The 24,703-nt window shown below is 43.7% G+C and overlaps 1 protein-coding gene across 3 annotated transcripts in view; it reads right to left on the bottom strand.

Moving 5' to 3' along the window:
- Positions 1-24,703, bottom strand: part of runx3 (RUNX family transcription factor 3) — a 49,997-nt gene that overhangs the window by 11,798 nt on the left and 13,496 nt on the right. For 2 of the 3 annotated variants that reach the window (XM_031288591.2, XM_035994632.1), the window contains 4 exons: positions 18,879-19,120; positions 17,968-18,124; positions 16,452-16,556; positions 2,505-2,651 (listed from right to left, as the gene is read on the bottom strand). In XM_031288591.2, the coding sequence (XP_031144451.1) occupies positions 2,505-2,651; positions 16,452-16,556; positions 17,968-18,124; positions 18,879-19,120 (651 nt within the window). The remainder of the gene's footprint in view (positions 1-2,504; positions 2,652-16,451; positions 16,557-17,967; positions 18,125-18,878; positions 19,121-24,703) is intronic. The other variant, XM_031288593.2, reaches the window with a different exon arrangement.

Raw genomic sequence — 24,703 nt, forward strand, 5'->3', positions numbered from 1 at the left:
TGAACCACGCATTTTCAACCACACACACTCCCTCCGCCCTTGCTGAGAATCATTCCACATGTCTAGCAGGCTTACCTGTGGCAACAGAAGAACGAAAACAAGCAGCGAATGCAGCATCTGCCAGCGTGCAGGAATCCTGTCACTGCATGCACTGTAATGAGCTCTTAATTACCCTGTCTGTCTGGGGCACTAGCGAAGAAACTTGCAACACTAGCAAACTGTGTGTGTGTGTGTGTGTTGTGTTGTGTTGTATTTTGTATTTTCAATGTGGCTATGGTGCAATCGTCTGTGTGTGTGATTTAAGAATCCAGAGTAGCATTGAGCAGATGTCTGGAGACACCTCCTGTTGACAAGAAAACTGAGACAGTATTTCATGGCTCAGACAACAATATGAAGCAAGGAGGCTTTAGGAGAAGATGACACTGTATTTTCTTATGTAGCTGTCTTCAAGGGGAAAAACGCAAGGTTCCAGCCCCGGATAATGGAAAACATCTTTTGTAACGGCGAGGCGGGAATCCATTTAATTATAACGTGTTGACGGGCGATCTATCACCCAGCAATTCTCAAACAAACAGGCCCCTGGATTTAAAGTATCTGCAGAATACAACAGTGTCTGGCAGTGCTGCCAAAAGCAGAGACATGTGTGCTGTTGATATGTAAACACCTCCCTGTCTCTCTGAATGGGATTTATTACAACAAGTCTATTTTTGTTTGAGCTTCGCTTGTAATACTGCGGTGTTGTTGTCTGTGCATGATTCCTACACATAACGGGAGCGCTGTGTGTGATGTGTGCCGAGACATACGTTTCCAGTCTGCTGCTCAGACGCTCCAACAGATAGACGAGGTGGGAGGGAGAAGGGCCCTTCCCTCTGTTATTTAATTATTTTACCACTCTTGCCCTGCAGTATGCCGTCATGATGGTAATACCACAGATTAAGGTGTGTGGTTTTTACAGCCCTTCCCCTTGTCTGTCTCACTCACACAGTTCTTATAGACGGCCTCCAGTCACTGGCAGCTGTAACGCGGAGCTCAAGGCCTTTACCGTCTCATGGTGTATGTACTGTACATGTGTGTGTTGCAACAGCACTTTGAAGCCTGGCAAGCCTATGACGCTCTAATTCCTGCCCTAATCCCGTGCGAGGCAGACGAGAGCAGAGCAAAGAGCTCCTCTTCGTCTTCTGTCTGGACCAAGTCTGCACACCTCTCCCTGCCGACCGGAGTGCTATCCACCCCATATTCAAGTCAGCCCTCAGAAACTTAAAGCTCCCAGTATAAGCTTAGCTGCAGGGGGCTTTTTATTGGCAGACAGCCTACAGAGCTCACGCCAAACTCTAACCCATCCGAAAATTATCATCACAGTGGCTGTATTGTGTTAAAGCTCAACAGTGTTTGTTTTCAGCGTAACCAGTCGGTTGTGTTTCTAAAATGGCTGACATGTTTTCTCCTCGGTACAGGCTGTGCGAGGGAACAAAATCAATATCAACAGTAAGTAAGGACATGGGGGAGCAGGGCAAAAGTGTTCTCCCCAGTCAGCTGTTAGATAGGCCCATACTGGTGACTCAGCGCTGGCTAAGCTAAGCACAAGGCCAAACACCAGTGTACGGCTGTGATACACACTGATAGAGTTCCACCCACACACGGCCCAGAGCTCCCACACAAGCAACATGCAGATACAAAGGTAATGAGATTCATTAGCTAGCATGAGAACTAGAGAGTGGGTGGGAGAGGAGGTGTGTGTGTGTGTGTGTGTGTGTGTGTAGTCTGTATGCTTCCAGACATGGCATCCTGTTAAGATGTTCTGACATATGACAGAGAGTGAACACTCATCCTCACTCCAACCATCACCCACGCAGCTGTCCACAGCACACAAACACACACACACACACACACACACACACACACACACACACACACACACAAATGAAACAACCCCCTCCCCTCCATCGCACCACCTCAGTCTGAGTCTCAGCCCCCCACCCCCGCACATTCGACCATCCTGAGAGTGACGTGATTGCCAAGGTAGCGGGCGGCTGTTACATTCCTGAGGCTGTAGTCTGCGGTGTGCGGAGGCCAGCTTCGGCACCCAGGCCAAGCTCGGTTGGCAGCACCCGCCATGCCACCTGGCCGTAGAATCAAACCTGCACACTGTGGGGCCCGGACCCACCAACGCAGGGCATCCGGGGACAGAAATGACATGAGCTTCCCCTCCGACGGCCAACACATTTAACAGCTCCCAGATCAGTGGAACAGAACTCGAAAGCCCCCCGTGGAGAAAACGCACATGAAGGACTCTTGGCTTAATTTTATGCGGGGTGGACTGCATGTACTGTGTTGATATGTAACAGATTTGATGATTACTTACCATCCGGCCAAATAAAACAAAGATATGTTTGTTTTAGTGAAGGAGTTTTTTTACTTATAAGTAATGGCGGTTAATGTGAGCTGACTTTAGTGTGTTATGGGGATGTTGGTAGGTTGTGATTGTATGTATCAGTGGTCCTCACCTTGTGTGGTGCTTAGGTGGGTTTGGTGGATGGGGCGGGGATTATTGTTCACTGGGCCTATCCGCATAGACCGCTGGTAGCGCTCGATCTCTGACAGCCTGTCCGAGAACTGCATCTTCTGGGTGTCTTCTATCTTCACTCTGTGCCCTGAAACAGCGACATTAGAGGAGGACGGGTAAGAGAGAAATCAAGGACTTGCCAATTTAACACCTACACAACCAGGAAAATGGCACGTTATATTTCCAGAGTTGTACAAAAATAGCAAAAACAATAACAAGAGTCCTGTCGGAAAACCTTTCCTCCTCCCAAATGTCTTAATGAAGCCGGGCAGTTTGACATGTCCTGGCAAAAAAACAAAAACTTCTCTTTGCCTGTCTAAACTGTAATTAGTGTAAAATTGACTTGGACTGTGAAGACCATCAATATCCTCCATTGTAATTCACAAACACTTACACAGGATGAAATTATATAAATGTGGGGGGGGGGGCATTGGCACTGTCAGACACTGTGTGTTTTCAGCTTGCAAATACAAAAATATTATTAGAATGTTAGCAGACCTTGACATACATTGGCTAGACACTAAGTGTTACCCAAGCTGCACCTGCTGCCGCGTCATCTGCAGATAACGGTAGCGTAAGTGGTTGAAAATAATTGCTTGAGGAATGCTGTTTTCCCTGAACCTAAAGTCTAAGAAATAATAAACTATGAATTGTGACATTATGCACTTCTATGAACTGCTGAAGCTAAGTGATCTTTATCTTGCCATCCTGCTTTAGAAAAAACAAGAGAGTGAGTAAATCTGTCCCCCCACAACCACCCTTCTCTCTCTCACACACAGAAACACACACAGAAACACAAACTCAGGTCTGACTGACTGACACAGCACTTAGTCAGAAAGAAACACCCAGACAAGGCTACCAGACCATATAGTCATCAGTGTTAAACTTAACAGATAAAGAGACAGAAAGAGAGCTTTTGTAGGTGTGTGTGTGTGTGTGTGTGTGTGTGTGTGTGTGTGTGTGTGTGTGTGTGTGGGTGTGGGGGTGTGTGTGTGTAAGTGCAGGATGTGAGAATTAACTCTGAAAAAGTGAAGCATATCTGCTGCATCTCTTTTTGCCCATGCCCGGAGAACTAACCAACACACTTAGCGCCCTTATCACTTTGATGTCCCGTTCAGGGAGATGGTAAGAAGAAAAAAACCCTCTGAACATGCCTTTTATGTAGACACACGCGTACGCAGACATGTATAAATACACATGTTCACACACACACACACACACACACACACACACACACACATACGTGCGCATGCTCTACATGTGAACACACCTTAAATGTCAGACGTGAGTCCGGATGAGGGCTATGCCTCTAATGGGAGGAAGAGATTTTAATGTAACTATCAATGCACCAAAACTGTGTGTGAACCAGCATGTATACATTCTGTGGTTTTCTCCCTGGCATCTCTACAGAGTAGCCTAATGTGAAGTAATGGCTGGATTTGAATATTTTATCACTATATAAAGGGGGCAAGGCAGACGGACCAATATGGATTTTGCCCGTCCTTTCTCTCCACTGACCCATGGGCAATATATCTTCCCTCGGAGGCTGACCCATGGGTAAAGTTTCCTCTCGTTTACCGCTCTGTCCATTTGTTTGTGCCCACCACCTCCCCTCCATCCTCTCTTTACGAACTATATAGAAATATCTAGCGTCGACAGCCACAACACACATGCATACAGATACACAAAGGGTTTGCGCATTGATGCACAGACACAATGTCTAAACGCAGGCAGCCACTGAGACAAACGGCAGCACAGAATGGTACTTTTTTTTATTCACGCCCACTGATCAACGGATCTGTTGCACTTTATGAGTCAGTGTGTGAGAAAGACTCAGTCATGACTAATCTGTCTGACCAGAGACAGCAATTCTGTTGCTGCTCCCCAGCTGTTTGTTTTCCCTAGCATTTGGATGTTGGATGCCAAAGGAAAGGACGGAGTGTGTGATTCCATCCACTGGCCCACCGGCTCCGTGCCGTTACTCAGGAACATGGGTGGACACACGCAGACACACACTCTGTAATATCTTTTTTATTCACACTCTTATGTGGTCAGTCTGCCTTCTCTTTAAACAGTGATGGAAGGAATGAAGGCTTGCATTCTCACTCTTTTTCTCTCACTCTCTCACTCTCTCTCTCACTCACACACACACACACACAGCGCCAGGTCCAGGCTCTATCGCCCACATAGACACTGTGGCTACTGTCTGTTCCAGGCCAGAGCAGGGGCGGCCAGGGGAAGCAGCCCTCCAAATATAGCCCCTATATGTGTCCTTGTGTAGTTATTAAGAGATTTACACCACCTCAAACGGCTGAGGTCAGGGAAATGATACATCCCACCGCTGTCTGGTTGGGGAAAAAAAGTCAGACTGCAGGGGGAAAAAAATATAATTGGTCAGTTTTTCTGTGGCCAGTGGTGGTCCAAGATGAATTGGCTGGCTCTTTAGGGATGAAAGTGATCATTCAGCTGCCCACAAACACACGTACACACACTCAAGCCTAGCTTTGGATCCCGTGGCCCAGTTCCAGTTGGCAGGGACACTGCATTTGGCGACACAGCTTCCAGTGGGGGGTTTAGTGGGCTGTGAGAGGGTGATTTTGGGGGGAGTGGAGACTTCATTACAGGGTTTCTGCGGGGTCTTAAAAAGTCTAAAATTTAAAAATCTAAATTTTAGGCCTTAAAAAGTCTTAACTTCGCTGAAGAATTGTGTTCTAGGTCTTAAATAATTTTAAACAGGTCTTAATTTTCCTACGTCCATACAACGCTACCTTATGCTCTTTTTAAAAAAAAAAAAGAAATATTCTGTGGTGTTGTAGTTCTTTCTTTCGCTAGTCCAAATATAATTTCGCTGTATTACGACTACAAATGAGCCCAACATGTAACTTATATTGACATAAAACTGATTTTGTTCTTCAGGTATGGGGAAGTGCAAGCTTAGCAATACTTTAGCGAAAAACTGAATTTAGGGCTTAGTTGATGTTGTGATAAAAGTCTTAAATTTCATTCATAATGGTCTTAAAAAGGTCTTAAAATGTCTTAAATTTGACTTGGTGAAACCTGCAGAAACCCTGCATTAGAACGAGGCCTGGAGTTCATTAACGCAGAGGCCCACAGTTGCTGTTAACACCAATAATCAACAGGAGGTGGCTTTCTTTTCCCCTTCTCCTCTTTTTTTTCTCTTGTCTGCCTTTGTCTCTTGGATACTATAAATATACAGGAGGGCGGCACACTCACACATACTTCCTCTCATCTTTAAAACACGTTTTGATTTTTAACTGTAGCTACTAAAGAATAAAACTTTTCTTTCCCTTTTAATTTGCATCTGTGTGCATTTTGTAATTTTGTACAACTACTACTTCTAGTCATTATCTTTATTGTGACTATTATTGCCATTGTTCATCACACCCCCAACCGGCACCGTCAGTCACCGCCTACCAAGAGCCTGGGTCTGTCCGAGGTTTCTTCCTAAAAGGGAGTTTTTCCTCGCCACTGTCGCACTTACGCATTCATGCATGCTCTTGGGGGAATCACTGGAATTGTTGGGTCCTTGTAAATTATAGAGTGTGGTCTAGACCTACTCTATCTGTGTCCTGAGATAATTCCTGTTATGATTTGACACTATAAATAAAATTGAATTAAGGTGAATTGAATTGAAAAAAGGTTTAAAAGACAAAACTGTCTTTTAAACCTTTGTGACTGCCATAGGGATTGTGATAAGATTCCATAGTTCCCCCTACTCTATGTGCATTCCATGAAGTTAAGAGGCTTGCTATGCTTAACAATACTGAATGAAAGGGCAACTATTTAATCGTTATTATTTTCATTTTTCGTAATAAAAAGGATTGTTTAATTTCTTTTCTGGATTTCGCGCATACGGGAGATCTTTGAGTTACTTGGTTGTTTTTCATTAACATAAACCAATACTGAAAGTGATTTTAAGAAATTAATCACGTGGCAGTCATCCTATAAACTTTTTTTCCTCTGTATTATTCCCCTGCACATTGAATCTTAATTAAAGAAAACAACGTTATTCACTGTAGACAAGTTTTTTTCCCCGACTATCTAAATCATTACAGTCTCTGCAAGATATCACCAAAGACACTCAACCTGTATATTCCAGTTAAACCTTGTGTTAATGCGCTCTCTTTGGCCAGTTGACCCTGCCTGTAGCCACAGTGTGTCTGCTCCGACCGCCAACATTTGACTGCAGGTCCGGGGGCCAGAGGGGTGCCAGCGCTCCACACCAGCCCCATTTCAGAGGGGTTTCTGTGGTCGGATGAATATTTAATGTGTCAGGGTGCACTTAGGAGAGAATGCCCTTGTTTTTCTCTCTATGATATCATAACCACAAGATAGAGCTGGGAGATGGGGGCCAATGCACACATGAGGCCTAAACAGCAGTGCTCAATAAGCACCCAGAGCTGAAATGGATGCTAAAGGTTGTAGATTTACTAGCCTCCTCTCAGAGTAGCGGCCGCATCATCTGAAAGCATTATGGAAGTCTATGAAGAACAAATAAAATGCTTGATATAAAATTTCTGGTATTAACGATGCACTGAAAGGTGATGGCTGTGTTTTAGAGAAATGGGTGTGCCGTTCTCAGAACCCGCTTTGTTTTGTGTGTGTGTATGTGTGTCTTTATTTCCTGATAGTTTCATCTTTGCTGTAGAACAACTTGAAATGTTGCTTTGCTCCTTTGCCCTTGTGCTTTGAAACGCATGCAGATAGATTCAAGTGTAAGTGATGTGAATAGTGCAAAGCTATTTTTCATGAGATTGCAACCGGTGCTCTAAGACCAGATCACATGACCAGCAAACTCCACCGAGTCTTGCCCAGCCTTCCCGCCACAAACCCCATATCAGCTCAACACAGAGACAGTGTTTGCTCAGTAAGGTGACAGCCAGGCCTTAAACACCGACGCCACAGCTGAATGATCACCCAATACGACCCGTTTCCTTCCTTCATCCCCCACTTTTTCTCTGCTTCTCCTCTCTTTCTCTCTGTCTGTCTCTTGTCTCCATTGAAAGAAAGAAACATATGTTCCCGTCCAAAGGGAGACACATTAAACACAAGCTCTTTTTAGTAAAGGGCTGGGCGCTTTTTCAGGGGCAGAGTGAAACTCTATCTGGACGGCAAAGGGCAATACGTGCCTTGGCCCCGGCCCAGGTCTGCACTGAATATATTTGAAGTGTAAATATTTGTATTCAACATATAAATGGACTTGATAGGCCCCTGATAACAGACTAGAATTGATTTGGAGTGCATGTATCTCACTTAACACTGAAAACTATGTCTGGATTGTAAGGTCTATGTAAGTATGCTATAGGATTACATACAAGAATGCCTGGGCAGTGTGAGAAGCATGTGTGAGTCCAATATAAAGGCTACTACGATAGACTGTGATAGCAGCTTTCTGTAGGTTATCCCGTTTGAATGACCTTTTCTGTTGTTGTTGTTGATGAGTCAAATCAATAGTAACGCAACTTAAAATGCATCTAGCTTCCCTCTTGGGTATGCCCATGCTTTACGTGATGAAAGTTAAGTGTTGAAAAGATGTGAACACAAGAGCAGCGTCCTTATCTAACTTTTGAATCCCAACAGTGCGATGTGGGGCGACAGTTGAACATATGTTGCAGCGAGGCCTACTTGCCTGCGAGCAAACTTCCGTTTGCCCTCAACAGACACTGGGGACGTTTCAACATCTGTTGAGCAAAGACTACACCTGTCTTCCTCTTCCTCCTCGCTAGCAGACCTGAACCCCCAACGTTTTCGTTCCCACCCTGTTTCTTTCCGCCACTCTGTCTTATACTTCCCTTTTCGTTCTATTAGTGGCAGCTCAAAAAGCATCTCTGCAGAAGGGTGTTTGGCACTGTGTTTCCCAAGGCCACCAATCACACAGTTGGGTATTTACAGTGGGACGAATCAAAGTTCTTGTTTTGAGGCTGACCCTGAAGGATGTGGGTTTTACCCTTGGCTGGTGATTGTGGCTGTCTCGTCTGGGCCTAAATGAGTCGATGCTAGCCACACGCAGACGTTACACTACTATACGCTCATTTACATAACATACTTGTAACACTTTCAGTATGATTGCACTAAGTTTTACGACTATATAATAACCATGGATTAAATGCACCGACTGTTTATTTCCTGGGACATAAACTGGGTGTGAGTTTAAGTCTGTGCTATAAACGGGAGGTCAGCAAAGGTTTTGGCATGCTTTTATCAGAAGTTCAACCTCTCTGACCACAGCTGGGTGATCGTCGGTCCCTTAGGCAGATGCATCAGTCTCTCTCTGGGGACATCGGCAGTGTGAAAATTCCCCTCGCAAGTCTGAAAACAAGCTGCTCACAGCGGAAGTTGCTACATGAGACTGTTTGAGCAAAGAGCGCAGCCTTCCTTTTCTGATAAGGGGATAAAGCTCTTTGTGTGTGTGTGTGTGTGTGTGTGTGTGTGTGTGTGTGTGTGTGTGTGTTGAACAGAAGCAGTGCCACACAAGGACAGCCCTACAGCGAGGCAGGTTGAGGCAGGCAAAGAGAATGAAGGGGTGTCAAAATAAGGTCCAATGCACCCGGATTCTCTGACAATACAACAAGGCCCATAGCACATTAAGAGCAATCATCCCTCTTTTGTCCCTCCATTCCATGTATGTGTGTGCGTGCGTGTGTGTGTGTGTGTGTGTGTGTGTGTGTGTGTGTGTGTGTGTGTGTGTGTCTAACTGTCTTCTACTGAGGGGTTGAGGCGTGTTGGGGTTGATAGGAGAGTGGCTGTTTTTCAGGCCGTTTTGGCAGCGTGCCTGCAGATTTCATAGATTTCCCAGTGCTGCTGCTGCTGCTGCTGCTCTGGCCTTGTCTAGCACAGAAGGCCTATTTGGCTCCGGTGACAAATCATATTAAAGCAATAAGCTGCTTTGAGTGTGTTATTTTAGCTCTAATGGTGAATGGGGTTGTTGTGCTTGTCTGTGTGTGTGTGTGTGTGTGTGTGTGTGTGTGTGTGTGTGTGTACATGTTTGTGAGTACGTGGTAGTCAGGTTGTTCGAAGCAGCGAGGTGCCGGGGGAAAGGTGGGGGCCTTGCAAGACTGTGGGAAAGGAAAGCAAGCTGCCGTTGTCACATACATCAATGCAACGCCAGCAGATGTGTCAAACGGCTTCGTGTTCACACCTTTGTGCATACTAGTTCACACACAATAATGTGCAACAAGTGTGCATTTGCCCCTAAACATGCACACAGTTCCGCAGAATGAGAGCTGATATTCCAGGTGGGTCAAAGTAAATGTGTAAAATGTCAAATGTGTGAATTTTCCACTGTGTAGGCATGCACATACTTCACTTTCAGTACTTTCTCTGAGGTTATCATGTTAGTGGACTGCTGCAGCCGTATTGAGGTTACAAAGATTGACCTCTTCTTTTCTGTGATGTTTCCAAGGCTTCCCTCTGTGTTTACCCAGAGGATTACAACTTTCTCCGCTCCTAGAAGCAAAAGAAAGATCTTGCTACACCTATTATTTGCTCACTGTTCCTAACCATTAAGGCCTGAAGAAATAAATATCCCAAACCGCAGGGTGGTGGTACACAGCGTATTTTCCAGTAACCGGCAGGTGCCTTCTTCCCACAAACCGCCCCCACCCCACCCCCGTACATCCCCACTGCCCCAACACAGAAAACGGTTTATTGTCATAATGCAGCGGGGGAGAAAATATTCCTCCACTCATGGGTCATTTATTTTTCTAAATGCAGAACGGAACTTTTATTGAATTACGGCTGAAAGGTCGTAATGGCTCCCTCCTGTATGGGTCAGTGTAAATAAGGAAGAGTGAGCACACACAGAGTGGGCATTTACTTCCCTTCATAGGTAGTAAACAGGAAAAACGCTTGGCTAGTGAGTTTAGGGGGGAGAGGGTGGAGAGACAGAGAGCGGAGTAGCGACGTTGGCCCAGCTTGTCAGTGACTGAGAAAATGTCTTTGACTTGCATCATCAGAATGAATTAGAAGCGCTGTCTGGGGCCTCTGTAAATAATTCGGTAGTTCCTAGTACGTCCTGCTGTTCTATCTGGCGTCAGCAAATACATGGTGGAAATTTTTGTCTGAGTGGAAAAAAGAAAGGGCATTTTGCCCCGAGGCTTTGTGCGTGTGTGTCTCCGACAGTCATCAACTGGCCTGAGGAGGTTACATCGCGCTGTTTCAAAATGTTAGACAATGCTCTTCTTTTTTCCTTTTGGCAAAAACTTGTGCGTTAACGCTGCAGCAACATGCCACAGAGCAAACAGAGGCAGCAAGGGAAGAAGAGAAGAAAAGTGCCAGTAATAGACTAATGGCTATATTTTCTTTGTTTATACCTCAGTTTAGTTGAGGTATTTAGACTAATTAGCTCTGCTTTCACAGGAAAGCCTAAGTACAAAAGCCTAAATAGGATTATCAACAGCTGTGTGTGTGTGTGTGTGTGTGTGTGTGTGTGTGTGTGTGTGTGTGTGCACGCGCGCTCGTGCGTGTGCATGTGTGTGTGTGTGTGTGTGTGTAGCCCTCAAAGGGAGTTGGCCTCAAAGCTTCTAGATGTGGTTAAGGTGGCAACAGTGGTCAAAGAGCTTCCATCTCAGTCCTTTATTTACCCTCCCCCAACACAAATTTAATTATATTACAGATGCTTTCATGTCTGTCCAGTGATGCTTTAATGACTCTTACAGCAACAGTCCTGCATTCATACATATCTGAAATTAAAAGACATAAAGATGTCTCCCCAAAATATATAACAATGGAATGTGGTTGGTTGTCTCTAAAACGTAGACATCTTGCATGACTACTGGAGGAAACTGCCCTCATCTGCCCCCCCATCACAAGCCTCAGACCTCAGAATGTGGTGAAGTTCCTCTCTGAAATCAGTACAAACCTATTCAATATGCACTGCAGCATTCCAGTGGATTTATCAGTTGGCCAATATTTGCTCTGCTTCTAATCACTAAGGCTAAGTATGACGCGTCTGGAGTGACCCCAGGGAGGGGAAACGCCGCAGTCGACTGACTCCAGTCACTGCAGACGCCACGGAGTGTCATGTCTCTGAAGAAGACATAAAATCTCATCTTTATCTGTTCCCATCTGTCTGTCAGTGGTATTGGGAAGACTATGTTCTCCGCCAAATCATAAATTAGGTGGTCATGAGTTTGGTTGTTGAGATAAGCTGCTATATTTGTGTGTGTGTGATTGTGTTCATGCTTAGGCCACTTAAATGTCTCCAGGTTATACGTGTGGGAGTTGTGGCAGGCCATCAGCAGTCAGGAAAGCACCCAGCACCAGACATGCCACTGTTGTTCCCCTCCCCTGGCACTAATACACCTGTAGGCCTTTTTTTTCAAAGACACCCATCTCCCTTTTCAAACATCAAAGTTGCCTTTGAGAGAGCAATTCGCACCGAGGGTGAGCCTTTCATGTGATTTGTGGTGCATGGGCGTGGCCCGGGGGGGGGGGGTTATTAAAAAGATGGATGCACCTGGCAGGTGTATGAACTGAGCACACGCAAATACATATGCAGCAACACGCATGCTACCTTTTGTTTACTTTACAGAGAGACTGCAATATCACAGGAAAAATAACACAGCAAATGTCATTGTTTGTCTATTTGCATACTTTGTACAGTCTGTGTGCCAAATGCAAATAGAATCAACCCGCCAACTCCAACATGCACCCCCGCCGCCCCGACTCCCTCCCCAACGCCCGTCATTCTCCTACTGGAGTTGTGTGAACACACCCAGCCGAGTAAATAGAGGCAACAAAACACGACAGCACTTGATTTCGGTGGATACATGGGCCTATGGTTGGGAAGGTGTTCAACTCTATCTGAATGTATGGAGGTAATGCACTGTATAATTCTGTGTTAGCGTTTAGGGTGTAAGTCTCATCAGACAAATTGCCACTTTGACCTCACTACAACATGCTTCCACATCCTCAACATTCAGCAAACAACTGTCTCTCCTTTCTGTTTCTTTAACATGCTCAACCCTCAGACCTCAGGGTGGGAACAAAATGGGTCTAATAAAAAAGAAATAATAATAATAAAATAATAATAAATACCGACCAGAATCATTTGCTGATTTGCCTGAACAGTTTGCCTTAATTCTAACAGGGTTAAAAAGACTTTCTGATTGCCCTGACAGATGCAGCTGTAAAATTGTTCCTTGTATCTTTAGCATCACACACACAGACTTGAGCTTTGAGTGTTGATTTTCACACACAGATAGCAGCTTTGAGGTCAGTCCCCACATATTCACAAAAATGACTTTTTTTCTTCCCTCAAAATCATTCATGCACCAATTTTATTTACTTGGGGTTTTTTTTCTATATCTTAAGATGAAAAACATCTGTAAATTATATCCATTTATCTTTATCTGTACAAATCTTTTTCACACATTCACACAATACTTTCGTGCTAATGATTTTTTTTTCCAGGCTCTAAAAAAGTGATGGCCCCCACACACACTGAAAATTATTTCATCATTTTACAAGCTCAAAATATTTTCGACCCTTTTTTTTATCTCTCTCTGGCCCAGCCTGACCTGTGGTGAGTTCATCTTTTCTTACCGGGAACTGATTCATTTGGAGAGATACAGAAATACACCCTCCCCCCCCCTTTTTGAGTAAATAGGTAGGAGCTGATGTCATATGTAAGTGAGGGAGTGAGAAGAGCACCGAAAATATAGTTGTGGGAATAATTGGTGAGAATAACCCTGCACCAAGTGTGTGAGTGGTGGTGAAGAGGCATCTGATAACAGCGACAAACAGGGAGGGTCTCGACACTTCATCTGTCATCTGCTTTCCTTTTTCTCTCTTTTTAGCGCAGCATGCTCTCTCTTGTCATTGGATGTGGTGTATTGTTAAAGCTGCTGCACAGACAGAAGTGGAGGGAGTTTTTTTCAGTTGCAACAGTTGTGCTTTCAGTGTGGCCTCAGCAGAAGTTTGATCATATAGTATGACAGATACATAAGGGGTGGGGGTGAAGGGGGTATGACGAATGCCGGATGTGTGATGAGGAAATTAGCAGCAAGGGAGACAAAAATACTTAGCTGAACATTTAGCCTACTTTCTGTTCAGGAACATAATGCTTACTGTGTATGTTTATTTCAGTTTACGTGTGTGCGTGTGAAGATACATTAGTGTGCACATACTATCTTATAGCCAAGATAGTGTTTTCAAAGTTTTTTCAGAAAGGATGGTGTCCTTTGTTACATTGCCGTGGGCGAACCGCTGCAGTCTTGTCCATCAGGTTCTCCTGACTGAATCAGTAAACATTAATAAAAACCTCCTCCCTCTGTGCCAACTTCTGCCTCGACTCAGCTGGCAGCCATGCAAATGCAGGCCCTACACAAACAGGCTGTAAGGCCCGACCTGCCAGCCTGCGGACAGGTGAGCACAGCGTGGCCAAGTCTGGCTTCAGGCTGTCTGCACTTTATGAATGATAAAGCTGAGTTGCACAGGCAACATTGTGTGGCAAAACTGGGATCAAAGCAGTGTTGGAATATATAACTGTCTCTGAGGATGAGATTTGTAATGAAAAAATGTTATTAGTTTTATGTGTTGGCAAAAGCACCTCTCTGCTTTGGCTCTAAACGTTGTGCTGCCGATATAATGTGGTGCCTTTTGGTTAGAGAAGAATCTGATTATTTTTTTGGCCCTAATAATGTCTGAATGGTAGTGTTTGTTCCTGTGCTCTGACTGTGCCGGGACATGACTGATATTATACTCTTAGAATGTGCTTCTTGTTTAAATATGAGAGGTCCTTTATCTCATCCTGCAAGTTATTTCTATTTAAGGGCTACCAGTCCTTCAATGCCACGGAATTGGATTGAAAACTCATGTAAACCTCAGATCGGACAGCTCATTCACAACAATATAATGAACAATATAAATGCAACGCGTTAAAAAAAAGCTTATTCTATTAACCATGATAAGCTGTTTGAACTTCCTGGTTGACGATGGATCTGTTTTCACTGCAGGGCAACTGGATGTATCATTCATATTTCAGATAAACTTTGACTTAGTATTTCAGTCATCTTAACATTTGTACTTATCAAATGATCTCTGGTTCCTGGAGGTTAAGCTAAAGGAGGTTCATATTTGCAATGCTTTTTTTTTTTTTTTTAAATCAGCCTTTGCAGAAGTTTATTTTCTCTCTATGAATTCCCTCTCAGCACCATGTAACAGCGTTTATTGGAGCCCTAAATTCCTCCTGCTCTATATTAAACAGTGTCACTTTATAGCACCCAGCGCCAGTGTAAAAGTAGCACGGCCACTCTGACGCCTCAGCTGGAGCCTTGACATGTTGACAGACAGACAGGAGACAACCTTAATGTACGCAGTTATTTCAAGCTCAGACACTCGCAGATGCACATGAGATGCATTTATGCACAGATACACACAATTTTTCTTTTCTTTTAACAAAAGACGATTAAATTGAAACCATCCACCCCCCCAACCCCCCCCCCCTCCCCTCTCCCACACACACACACACACACACACACACACACACACACACAACCACACACGCACAGTGTTTATAATTATCTCCCTCCATTGCAGTCACTGTTCTCTTTAATGCCTCTGCAAATAGCGTCCAGTCTGGCAGAGGAAGGTGGGGGGGTTGATGCCCCTCTCTCTGTGCCCCTCGGCTCCCTCTCTGCCAGCCATAACCCCCCCTCATGTGGCACTTGCTACCACTCTCTCTTCCCCTGCTGTGGTCTGTTTTGACTAGGCTAAATCCACCCTGTCCCAAATATCCCCCTCCACAGACATGAGCCCAAGCCCCAGCTATCCCCCCGTTCAGAGACCTTTAAAACCCTGCACTCTAGGACCATTACAAACACAATCCCTCCATAGGTAGATCATGAAATCCCTACTCATCTCGTCTACCCCAACTTGGGCTCACACAAAAAGAAATCTATGCACATAGCCCCTGACTCATGTGAGTAACACTACTCTCCACCATCCCTCACACCAGCAGCATTAAACCACATGAGAATGTAGCTGCGGCTGAGCGGTGGCGCTAACAGCTTTAGCACGCTGGGCCTCCCTGCCAGGCCTAACAGTGGCCAGAGTCTGCCCTGTGTTAAATCAACGAGTCACTTATGTGGTCGGTCAGGTACGACCCCTCTGACCAGCACTACGGAAGGTAGGGAGGAGGAGGAGGAGGAGGAGGGGGAGGAGGGGGAGGGTCGACTGAGCTGAGCCACCTGCGGCTTGGAGACTCACTCAGCCCCTCTTAGTGGTCTTGGGTTATGCCTTAATATGCTTTACAGTTTCCTCTGACTGGGCCCGTCCCTGTGCCCCTGCTGCACACACACACACACACACACACGCACACACACACACAAACCTTGCACTACTATACTTCTGAGGACAATGTACCGCCCTGCATTTATTCTCTGGAGGCTTACCATAACCGCTACAAGCCTAACCCCAATCTTAACCTAGTTTTAATTCTAAGCTTAACCCCGAAACCAAGTTTTAACCCCAAAATATATCTAGTGGAAACCGAATTTTGTCACATGTGATCGTGTGAACAGATACTCTACCACCTCAATGTGATGAATGCATAGCACACATACACACACACACACACACACACACAAACATACTATCAGACATGCTTACAGTGTTAGATGTTCATATATCATCTGCATATGACCCATGCAGTTAATTTAGCATGTAGAGATAGATACCCCCCACTTTCAGAACCAGGAATAGCTGCTTCTGACTGGGTGGCAACATTCACATCCCACACAATGCATTTAAGCAACAACAAAAATAGCCTGTGTGTGTGTGTGTGTGTGTGTGTGTGTGTGTGTGTGTGTGTGTGTGTGTGTGTGCGTGCGTGCGTGCGTGCGCGCGCGTGCGTGCGTGTACTCACTGCGCGGTTCTCGGGGTCCATCCACGGTGACTTTGATAGCGCGGTGGTAGGTTGCCACTTGTGGCGGTCCGGTGAACACGGTGATGGTCAGCGTGAAGCTCTTTCCTGCAGCAAAGCAACATGTCCATAAGATTTATGGAAGACTTGGCATTTGACTTTATAAACGGCCCTTACCAATTATCTGTTTTCCCCTCTTGTTTGCAACAATACCTCGCTTGTTCAATTTCAAATCTTCACCGGCTTTTGTCCCGCTGCAGCCTTTAAATTAAGGAGGGGGGGGAAGACCACCTCTTTTGATGGCCTGACTGCGGGTATGATTTAGATTATCGAGAGAATGTGTTCCAGATTTTCCGAAAGGGGTTTACAGCGATAGTTTATTGTTCAACAAGGCAGGATCTTGCTCCCATCTGCATCAAAGTCCGTGCAGAAGGAGGAAGGCTGTATCATAAAGCGGGTCCGGACGGTGCTCGTCCACGGCTCTGAGCAAGGCAGCTCTTGTTAAAAAGAGACTGCGTGGGAGGAAAGAAGAAAAAGAAGAATCCTCGGGTGGGGTAATTGACTACAGAAATGAAAGGGAGGCTATAGGCTACTTTTTTTTTATTTGAAGACGGGATCCATTTCTCATTCATCATATCACAGCTATTTTAACATGCAATGGAAATATAAAGGGTCAGTAGAGGCTCCGGTGGGAGTGAGAGAAATTAAAATCAGGCTTTTAAAATATTTTTATTTCAGGACATTTAATTATTCATGCCTGGAAATTTGGAGGTCGCCTATATTAATAAAGCACAAAATGTTGCCCATGCATCACAGTCCTATGCAACAATATCCCATCCTGCAAACAGGCCTGTTGATGATGATTTTTAATTTTTTTTTATTACAGCAATTAAACAAAATAGCCATGATAAATACTGCGTACTAGACTATAAGCTTTTTTTGGTGGCCAGGATTGTTTGACAAATCGCCACAGGACGTGAATTGCAAGTGGTTTTACATCCATCCCTCAGAAAATTATTTATATTCCCCTGGATTAAGAAAATTACAGTCACATCGCAACTGTTCACATGACGCAAGCCAGATGTTTCGGATGACACCCATGGACGTCAGTTGGCAGAGTGTATGGAGTCATACCTAAATGATTCCAGATCTTTGTAATAGACAACAGAGATCAGACAAATGTTTGTTTTTTTAAGCTATATTTTAAGGAGTTTCCTATGTTGTGCAACATATCTTTCGACCTAGACGTTAAATAATTTTTCACATTTAGTAAAACATAATAACATGCTGTCAGTTGTTTTCCACTTGGGCCCAGAAATATGATCCATCATATTATTATAAGCGCGTTTCCAAATGTTGCTGCAAATACAATCAGTCTCAGCCATTCTCTTACTGTATGTGTGCGCCTGTGTGTGTGTGTGTGTGTGTGTGTGTGTGTGTGTGTGTGTGTGTGTGTGTGTGTGTGTGTACACACAGAGAGAGAGAGAGAGAGAGAGAGAGAAATAGAATTTCAGCTCACCTCGTCCGCTCCTGCCCACGAAGCGCAGGTCGTTAAAGCGGGCCACCTGGTTCTTCATTACGGCAGAGGCGTTCCTCAGCTCGGCCGAGTAATTCTCGTCGTTGCCGGCCATTACAGTGACCAGAGTCCCGTCGGGGACATCCCCGAGAGCCACGACCTGCACAGTAGAAAGCCGGCGGTCACTCTGGGTCACCAAACCAAATGTACACAATGCGCGCGTAAAACCGCATTCGACATTCCCATAATATTAAGCAGGAATATCTTTACAATGTCACCAGCATGCCAGCAATAAAACATCACAGAAATAATAAAGCTGGGAGATTTCATTAAGTAGACACCCCCCATTGTAGATTAATGACATTTAAATATAGATTATATTATAAATGTGTATAACACGCGTTTCATTCCTCTATTGTTGTTGTTAATTTATTTTCCTTGTGTTCACGGATCTGATCCAAATCCACGATTTAGACAATGTAAGGCTTTATATTGACGCAGGCCACACATATTTACCTATGAGGCATCACAATCATATATAATACAGAACAATAAAATAATGGAGTTCAGATCTATTTGCTCAGACGTCTTGTAATTTCAGACCTCTCATCTGTAATATTTTCTGGCCCTACTCCTGATGTTATTATTCTGGATGGAGCCGTTTAAAGCCAATTAAAGCAGAGCTGTTTTAATAATGCAATACCCTACACAAATACAAAATGCATAAACCAAAAAGCACAGCTTTCAGAACCCACTCTTTTTTTTTTAATAAGTGCATTTAAGTAACCTCCACATAAAATGTATCTGGTTGGTTTTCACTCAGTTTTCATGCAACTTCCCACAGTTAGAAAACCACAGTGTGCGTCATTAAAATCAAAATCAAATAAAGTAAAATTAGAAGCCATGTGTCTTGCCTTGAAAGCCACGGGGAGCGTCTTGTTGCACCTCCAGTGAGAAGGGAGGACGGAACAGAGGAAGTTAGGGCTGTCGGTCCTGACCAGCTCGCCAGCGTGGTCCGCCAGGACGTCCACCACGTTCCGAGAGTCCGCTCTCGACCTGAGGGGCCCCGGGGTGGCCATGGCCCCGTTGCCGTCTCCAAGCTTACTGCAGGGGAAGGACGTGGAGGGCGGCGTGAACCGTCTGGTGGTGGGCGGCTCTACGGGAATATGCATTACAACAGCTTGGGTCAGTGCCACCTGACTGGGTTGTAACACAAGAGCAGGACAGTGTTTTGTTATTTATTTTCCTCCAGACGCTGATGGTCTCGGGAGTCCACTGTGGGAGCGCAAAGGATGGAGGCGAGAGCGCACTAAAGTCTGAGTGAAGAGAGCCTCGCTACCTTAACAGAAACAATAAAGTCTGATCACTGTGTGCTAGATCACCTGCACAGGATGTGTCAGCCTGAGGAGCATCAGGGTTACTCTGTTTTTTTACTAACTTCAGCAAAACACGTAGGTACAAACTACGTTTCCGAAGTCTCTCACAGTGCTGAGCCTGTCTTCTAACTTGATGGACACTTTCAGCCGCGTGTAGGCTAGACACTATATCAACACCACAAACGACTTGAGCTCTCACTTTGAAATCTCAAATGAGTCGGTGAATCTTCTAAATAAATGATTGCCGATCAATGCAAATCTGTCGGCAGTAATCAGGTAATCCAGCCGTGATGCAGAAAGTTAGACAATCCAGCTGACTGGGTTTCTCGGTTTAAGATTTTAAAAGAATGATCTCGACTAAAACAGCCAAACTGACGCTTCGTCAGATCTCAACAGACTCCGCTGGCGGAAAAAAAGGCGTAAATCTAAGTGTCTCAAACCCGAATATCTACAGCCAAACTGCCGTAGTACGTCAGTGTCCTTTTCTTGCGTAAAAGTTCTTGCAACTTTATCCTCGTTGGATCTTCCCCGCCACAAAAGACAACGTTATTCTGGTACAAGAGGAACTGTTCCGTCGCTCCAGCTGAATTTCCTTTACAGTTATCCTTTAGCGCAGCAGGGTTATAGGGCGCAAGAAGGAGCCGTAAGGCTGAGCGGAGTGCAGAGTGCCGCGATATTATTTTACCCGAGTCATTTTAGTGTTTAGTGGTTGGGAGTGTGGAGATGATTTCCACCAATGAATCCGCTGGGTTGGGCTTTCACCAGACCAATCAAACTCTCCGCTGCTCCTTCTTCAGCCCTGTACTGTTGTCACACACGAGCTGAATTATTGATACATATCTGTGCTTTTCTCTCTGCTTGTGTTTTTATACAGCATAGGCTATAGACAGACGTTAAATGACAGCACGAGTTAAAAGAAGAGACGCATGGTTTTCACAGAGCTGCATGAAAAATGAATCATTTGGACATTTTAAATTATAGCCAGTAACCATAAGCACCGTTGGCATTAGATGAAGAAACTGTCTAAATGTGTAAGACATTGAATGTAATGGGATTTAAACATGTTAAATAATTGATTCTGGTTTAGTGCAAAGCAGCCTCTGTGTTGTTAGGAATTATAAGTCTTACATGGAGCCGGTTTAATTAATGAAATAATATATAAACTGAAATATCTGCACCTTTTAACCCTGTCAATGGTTGAGTTGTTTATAATTTATATAAAGAAGGATTTAGACTGCAAAGGCCTGTGGTTTTACTTTTATTTATTCATTTAGAAAAGCTATTATATCTGGCAGCTTCGCACCTCTCCAGGTAAATAACATTTTCATAAAGTGAAATTATGAGTGCAGACAGATCTGTATCATTTTAATTGACTGAACTGAATTAATGACAGAATTAAAGCAAACAGGCAAATGTGTTTCTTCCACATCAAAAGGTGTGTGTGTGTGCGTGTGTGTGTGTGTGCGTGTGTGTGTGTGTCTGTGTGTGTGTGTGTGTGTGTGTGTGTGTGTGTGTGTGTGTGTGTGTGTGTGTGTGTGCCAGAGGCTGAATTCATTAGAACCCTGAAATGTTGATGGTTATACATCAAATGACGGCACACCCTGCAAACCCTCAGCCATGCTGCTTTCTGACACTAGTTGGCGCATTTGCCTTTTCAATCGCTGTCAGGCAGCTTAGACAGTCTGACATTTCACATGTGCAGAGGAAAGGAAACTTTTATCTGTGCTCTGAGATAGTCAGGAATCTGAATTAATTTAAACCAAATCAGATAAACGAACTCCGTTTGTGAGGCGTTTAGCTCGTTGAAAGAAGCACCGGTGAATTTTCTTTTCGCATCTGCGTTTGAGTGTTTGCCTGAATCACAATCATCTTTATTATTGTTGAGAAATTAAATTATTATAAAAGCACTGACATTTATTCGTTGAATTACCGCGCACCGAAGCCACACGCTGGATTGGAGTCGAAATGCTCGTCTCTAAATACAGCATTTAGAGAATGTATTGCTTCATTGTTTTATCTCTTACTGTAAACGCATTAGCAGATGATCAAACATCGCTGTACTAACTGTATACGTTTCCCTTCTTGGGTCTACTGACAGGGTTTATTGATTAGGATAGTAAACATTATTTTGATAGATTTTTGCGATATGACTGGTGCAGAAATTATTTTATATATTACTGACAGTGTTGATAAAAAAAAAATTAAAATGGCCCAAAAATATGATAAAATAATGATTTGATTTGATTTATTCACACAAGAAATTGACAATAAAATAAATATTGAACAAGCCAGGTACATTTTCGTTGAAGCGCATTTTGAGCGCATCCAATCAATCGATGTTTGTATTTTAATAATAACAATTTATTTTCGTGTGCGCGCGCCTCTGCGTGCGTGCGGCGGTTTTTAAGTTGTTTACTTGCATGAGAATAAATGAAGTGCAGTTAAGTGGCGTGAGGAGTCATCGGAGTGGCTTCACATTTTCCCTTATTTTCTCCCCATCAAACTAAATTAGAGTCAGAGAGAGAGAGAGAGAGAGAGAGAGATGCAGAGGAAAGACAACAAGGCCTAGACAATTCCTAATTACAGAAATGTCCAAATAATGCTCGGATATTAGAGCTGTTTATGTGGGATCAAACGGGGCCAAAACCTCCCACTATCAGTGGTGGTCTGTCAATGCTGCATGCACTAACACTTAGGCCTATATAGGAAAAACAGCACAAAAAAATCTATAAAGTTTATAAACATTACTTCTATAAATCAAATCTACATACAACACCTTGCTAAATATGTCTTGTTCTTAAGAACATATATATATATATATATATATATATAAATGTGCTTTTTTTGTGGGGGTCACAGAAATATTAACCATTAAGCTTGTATAACACTCTGACACCTTGTTTTGTGGTTGCTTTTTATTTTGGTGATCTAGGACAGTGGTTGGGGTGTGGTGACACAAAAAAAAAAAAATCTCACCATTTTACTCACTAGCAGTTATACCAAAAATCCTGATGATAAAGCCATTACCATCGTCTATGTATAGGTGTAGACGACAGAAATATTCTTTTATAAGCGTCCCAGGGAAAGACCTAATGATCCGTGGCCTAATGTGTTTTGACTTTGATGTTTTTGAGTTGAAAATGTAGGGGAACCCCAAATCACACAAGCCCATTCCACTCAAATCACTCCATAAAACAACAGCGGCTAAATCCCCACAATCATAACTAGAAAAAAAATCACTTCTGATCAGATCGCCTGTCATGAGGCCCTCTATTTTCAGTACAGCTCGACTGGCACAATGACGATGCCGGTGATATTTTAGTCGTCCTCCTGCCCTAGTTCATAATTAATATGTGACCACACGCCCCAGCTATACCCTCCTCAGCTGTAATGTGTGCTCCGGGCGCCTGTCACATTTAGACCTCCACATTTCAACATGTAGTTTCTACTGTTTCAGCCGCACAGGCATGGAGGACGGAGCCCGCCGTGGCCCTGAACGATTTGTAATGATCCGGTGTGGGTTGAGCCTGAAATCAAGACAGAACTTGTGGAGGATATGTGAAACCCAGGGACCCACCTCAAATGGGCCTCAGCATATAGGATTCTTACCATTGAAGGTTAAAAAGAAAATGGATCCTTCAGATATAAATCGAGATATCACATCATTGTTTACTGATAGTTATTCTGTGAAAACTTGTGACTGAGAGGTTGCCTTCATCCCTATATTCCTGACCTGAATCATAATGTACGCTCAGAGCAAAAAAAAAGGTTCCCTGTGGTATTAGAAAATGATGTGTTGGCTATAAAAACACCACGAAGCAGCAACACGGTCAAATGGTTCTAAATGGTATCTGAACAAAATGTTTTAAAATGAAGTTAAATTAATGCTTCCATGGAGTTCTTTCAAAGAAGCACATTCTCTTCTGTATGTACAAAACCAAAGGAAACCCCATTCACTTTAGGTTTTGTGTGTAATGAGTCACATTGTAAGGACTAATATGAGTATGATCCCCATTAGCAGAGAAAGCAGTGGAAGCCTTTGGGAGTGTGTGAACTTATACCTGACTCTAAATGCCACCCACACTGCTTTCAGTGCTTCTTAAAAGTCACTTTGAAATGGGGACAGTCGCCGATACGTGGAGAACCCTTTAAAGTTTTTCATCCTGTTTTTTTTTTCTTCTTCTTTTTTTACTAAATATGATCTATTAGCCTGTGTAAACTCCCGGGCTATTTTCAGACATGCACACATAAGCCTTGGGATGGGTAGCTATTCATTTGGAAAAGGGGGCTATGGGGGCAATTAGAAATAGTTTGAGGTTCGGCGATGACATAAGACAAAGATTTCTATCTTTAGAGGAGCTGTGGCGGTCACACATTTCTGTACATTCACAAATTACAGGGCAAGCTTTGGCCCTCAACCCACCGAATGCATTCCTTCCGAAAAGTGTCTGCTCGAATTTCAGCCGGGGGTTTCTGCTCAGTGGAAATATGAGTGTTCTGAATGGGCGACTTCTATGAAATGGAGTTTTATTCCTCTCGGATTAAATTAGCTCTACTTTGGGGCTCAGGGTATTTTTTTGTATGAATGATGAATTCTGCGGTGGCTGTGGAACGCCGGGCTTGTTTACCCTTCCCTCCTCTTTTTTTTTTTTTTTTTGAGACATAGCTCGCTATGAAATGAACTTTTTTTTGCTTGATATGACAAGAGTGTCTGTGATTAGACTTCCAGCATGATGTAAGTCACCAAAGCCATTTGTGCCAGTCCCCTCGAAACCAAATCAACTCCAAAGCATTGGAGTGCTTATATACACAAGTATATGGAGAAACTTTTAAACAACAGTGAGTGGGTAGAGACTGTTTGGGTTTTGGGCTCTCGCTGCTCTGATGGCTGATTCGCTCTCAAATTTTGATTACATAATGTGTCAGCACATCACAATTGGTGGTCATTTTTGTCCATTTTGATGTTCAGACAAGAAAATAGGAAACACATTGAACAATTTTGATCATATAAATTTGTATGTTATTTTTTCTCCACCAGGGCCATCTGTGTTAGTTTTAATGATCACTGGAATGCACTTGTGTATTCAAACTTTGTTTTAGCTCTTAATGACCCTAAAACACTTTATTTTTATTAAAATGTGTATAGTTTTCTTATATAATTTGCCCCTTGTAGTGCTTTATATATCCAGTAACTCATGAGTGTCAGGCCCCAATTCCAGATCCTTGAAGGCATTTTGAGTATATATTATCCTAAATATGATAAAGAGTATGGTGACATTTCCAAACCCAGCAGCTAATTACTATGTGAGTGTGATGAGTTGAGATGCAGCAGTCACCAGAGGAGACAATGAGCCCATTCATCT

Source organism: Sander lucioperca, chromosome 18, assembly GCF_008315115.2.
Source record: "Sander lucioperca isolate FBNREF2018 chromosome 18, SLUC_FBN_1.2, whole genome shotgun sequence".
Lineage (NCBI taxonomy): Eukaryota > Metazoa > Chordata > Actinopteri > Perciformes > Percidae > Sander > Sander lucioperca.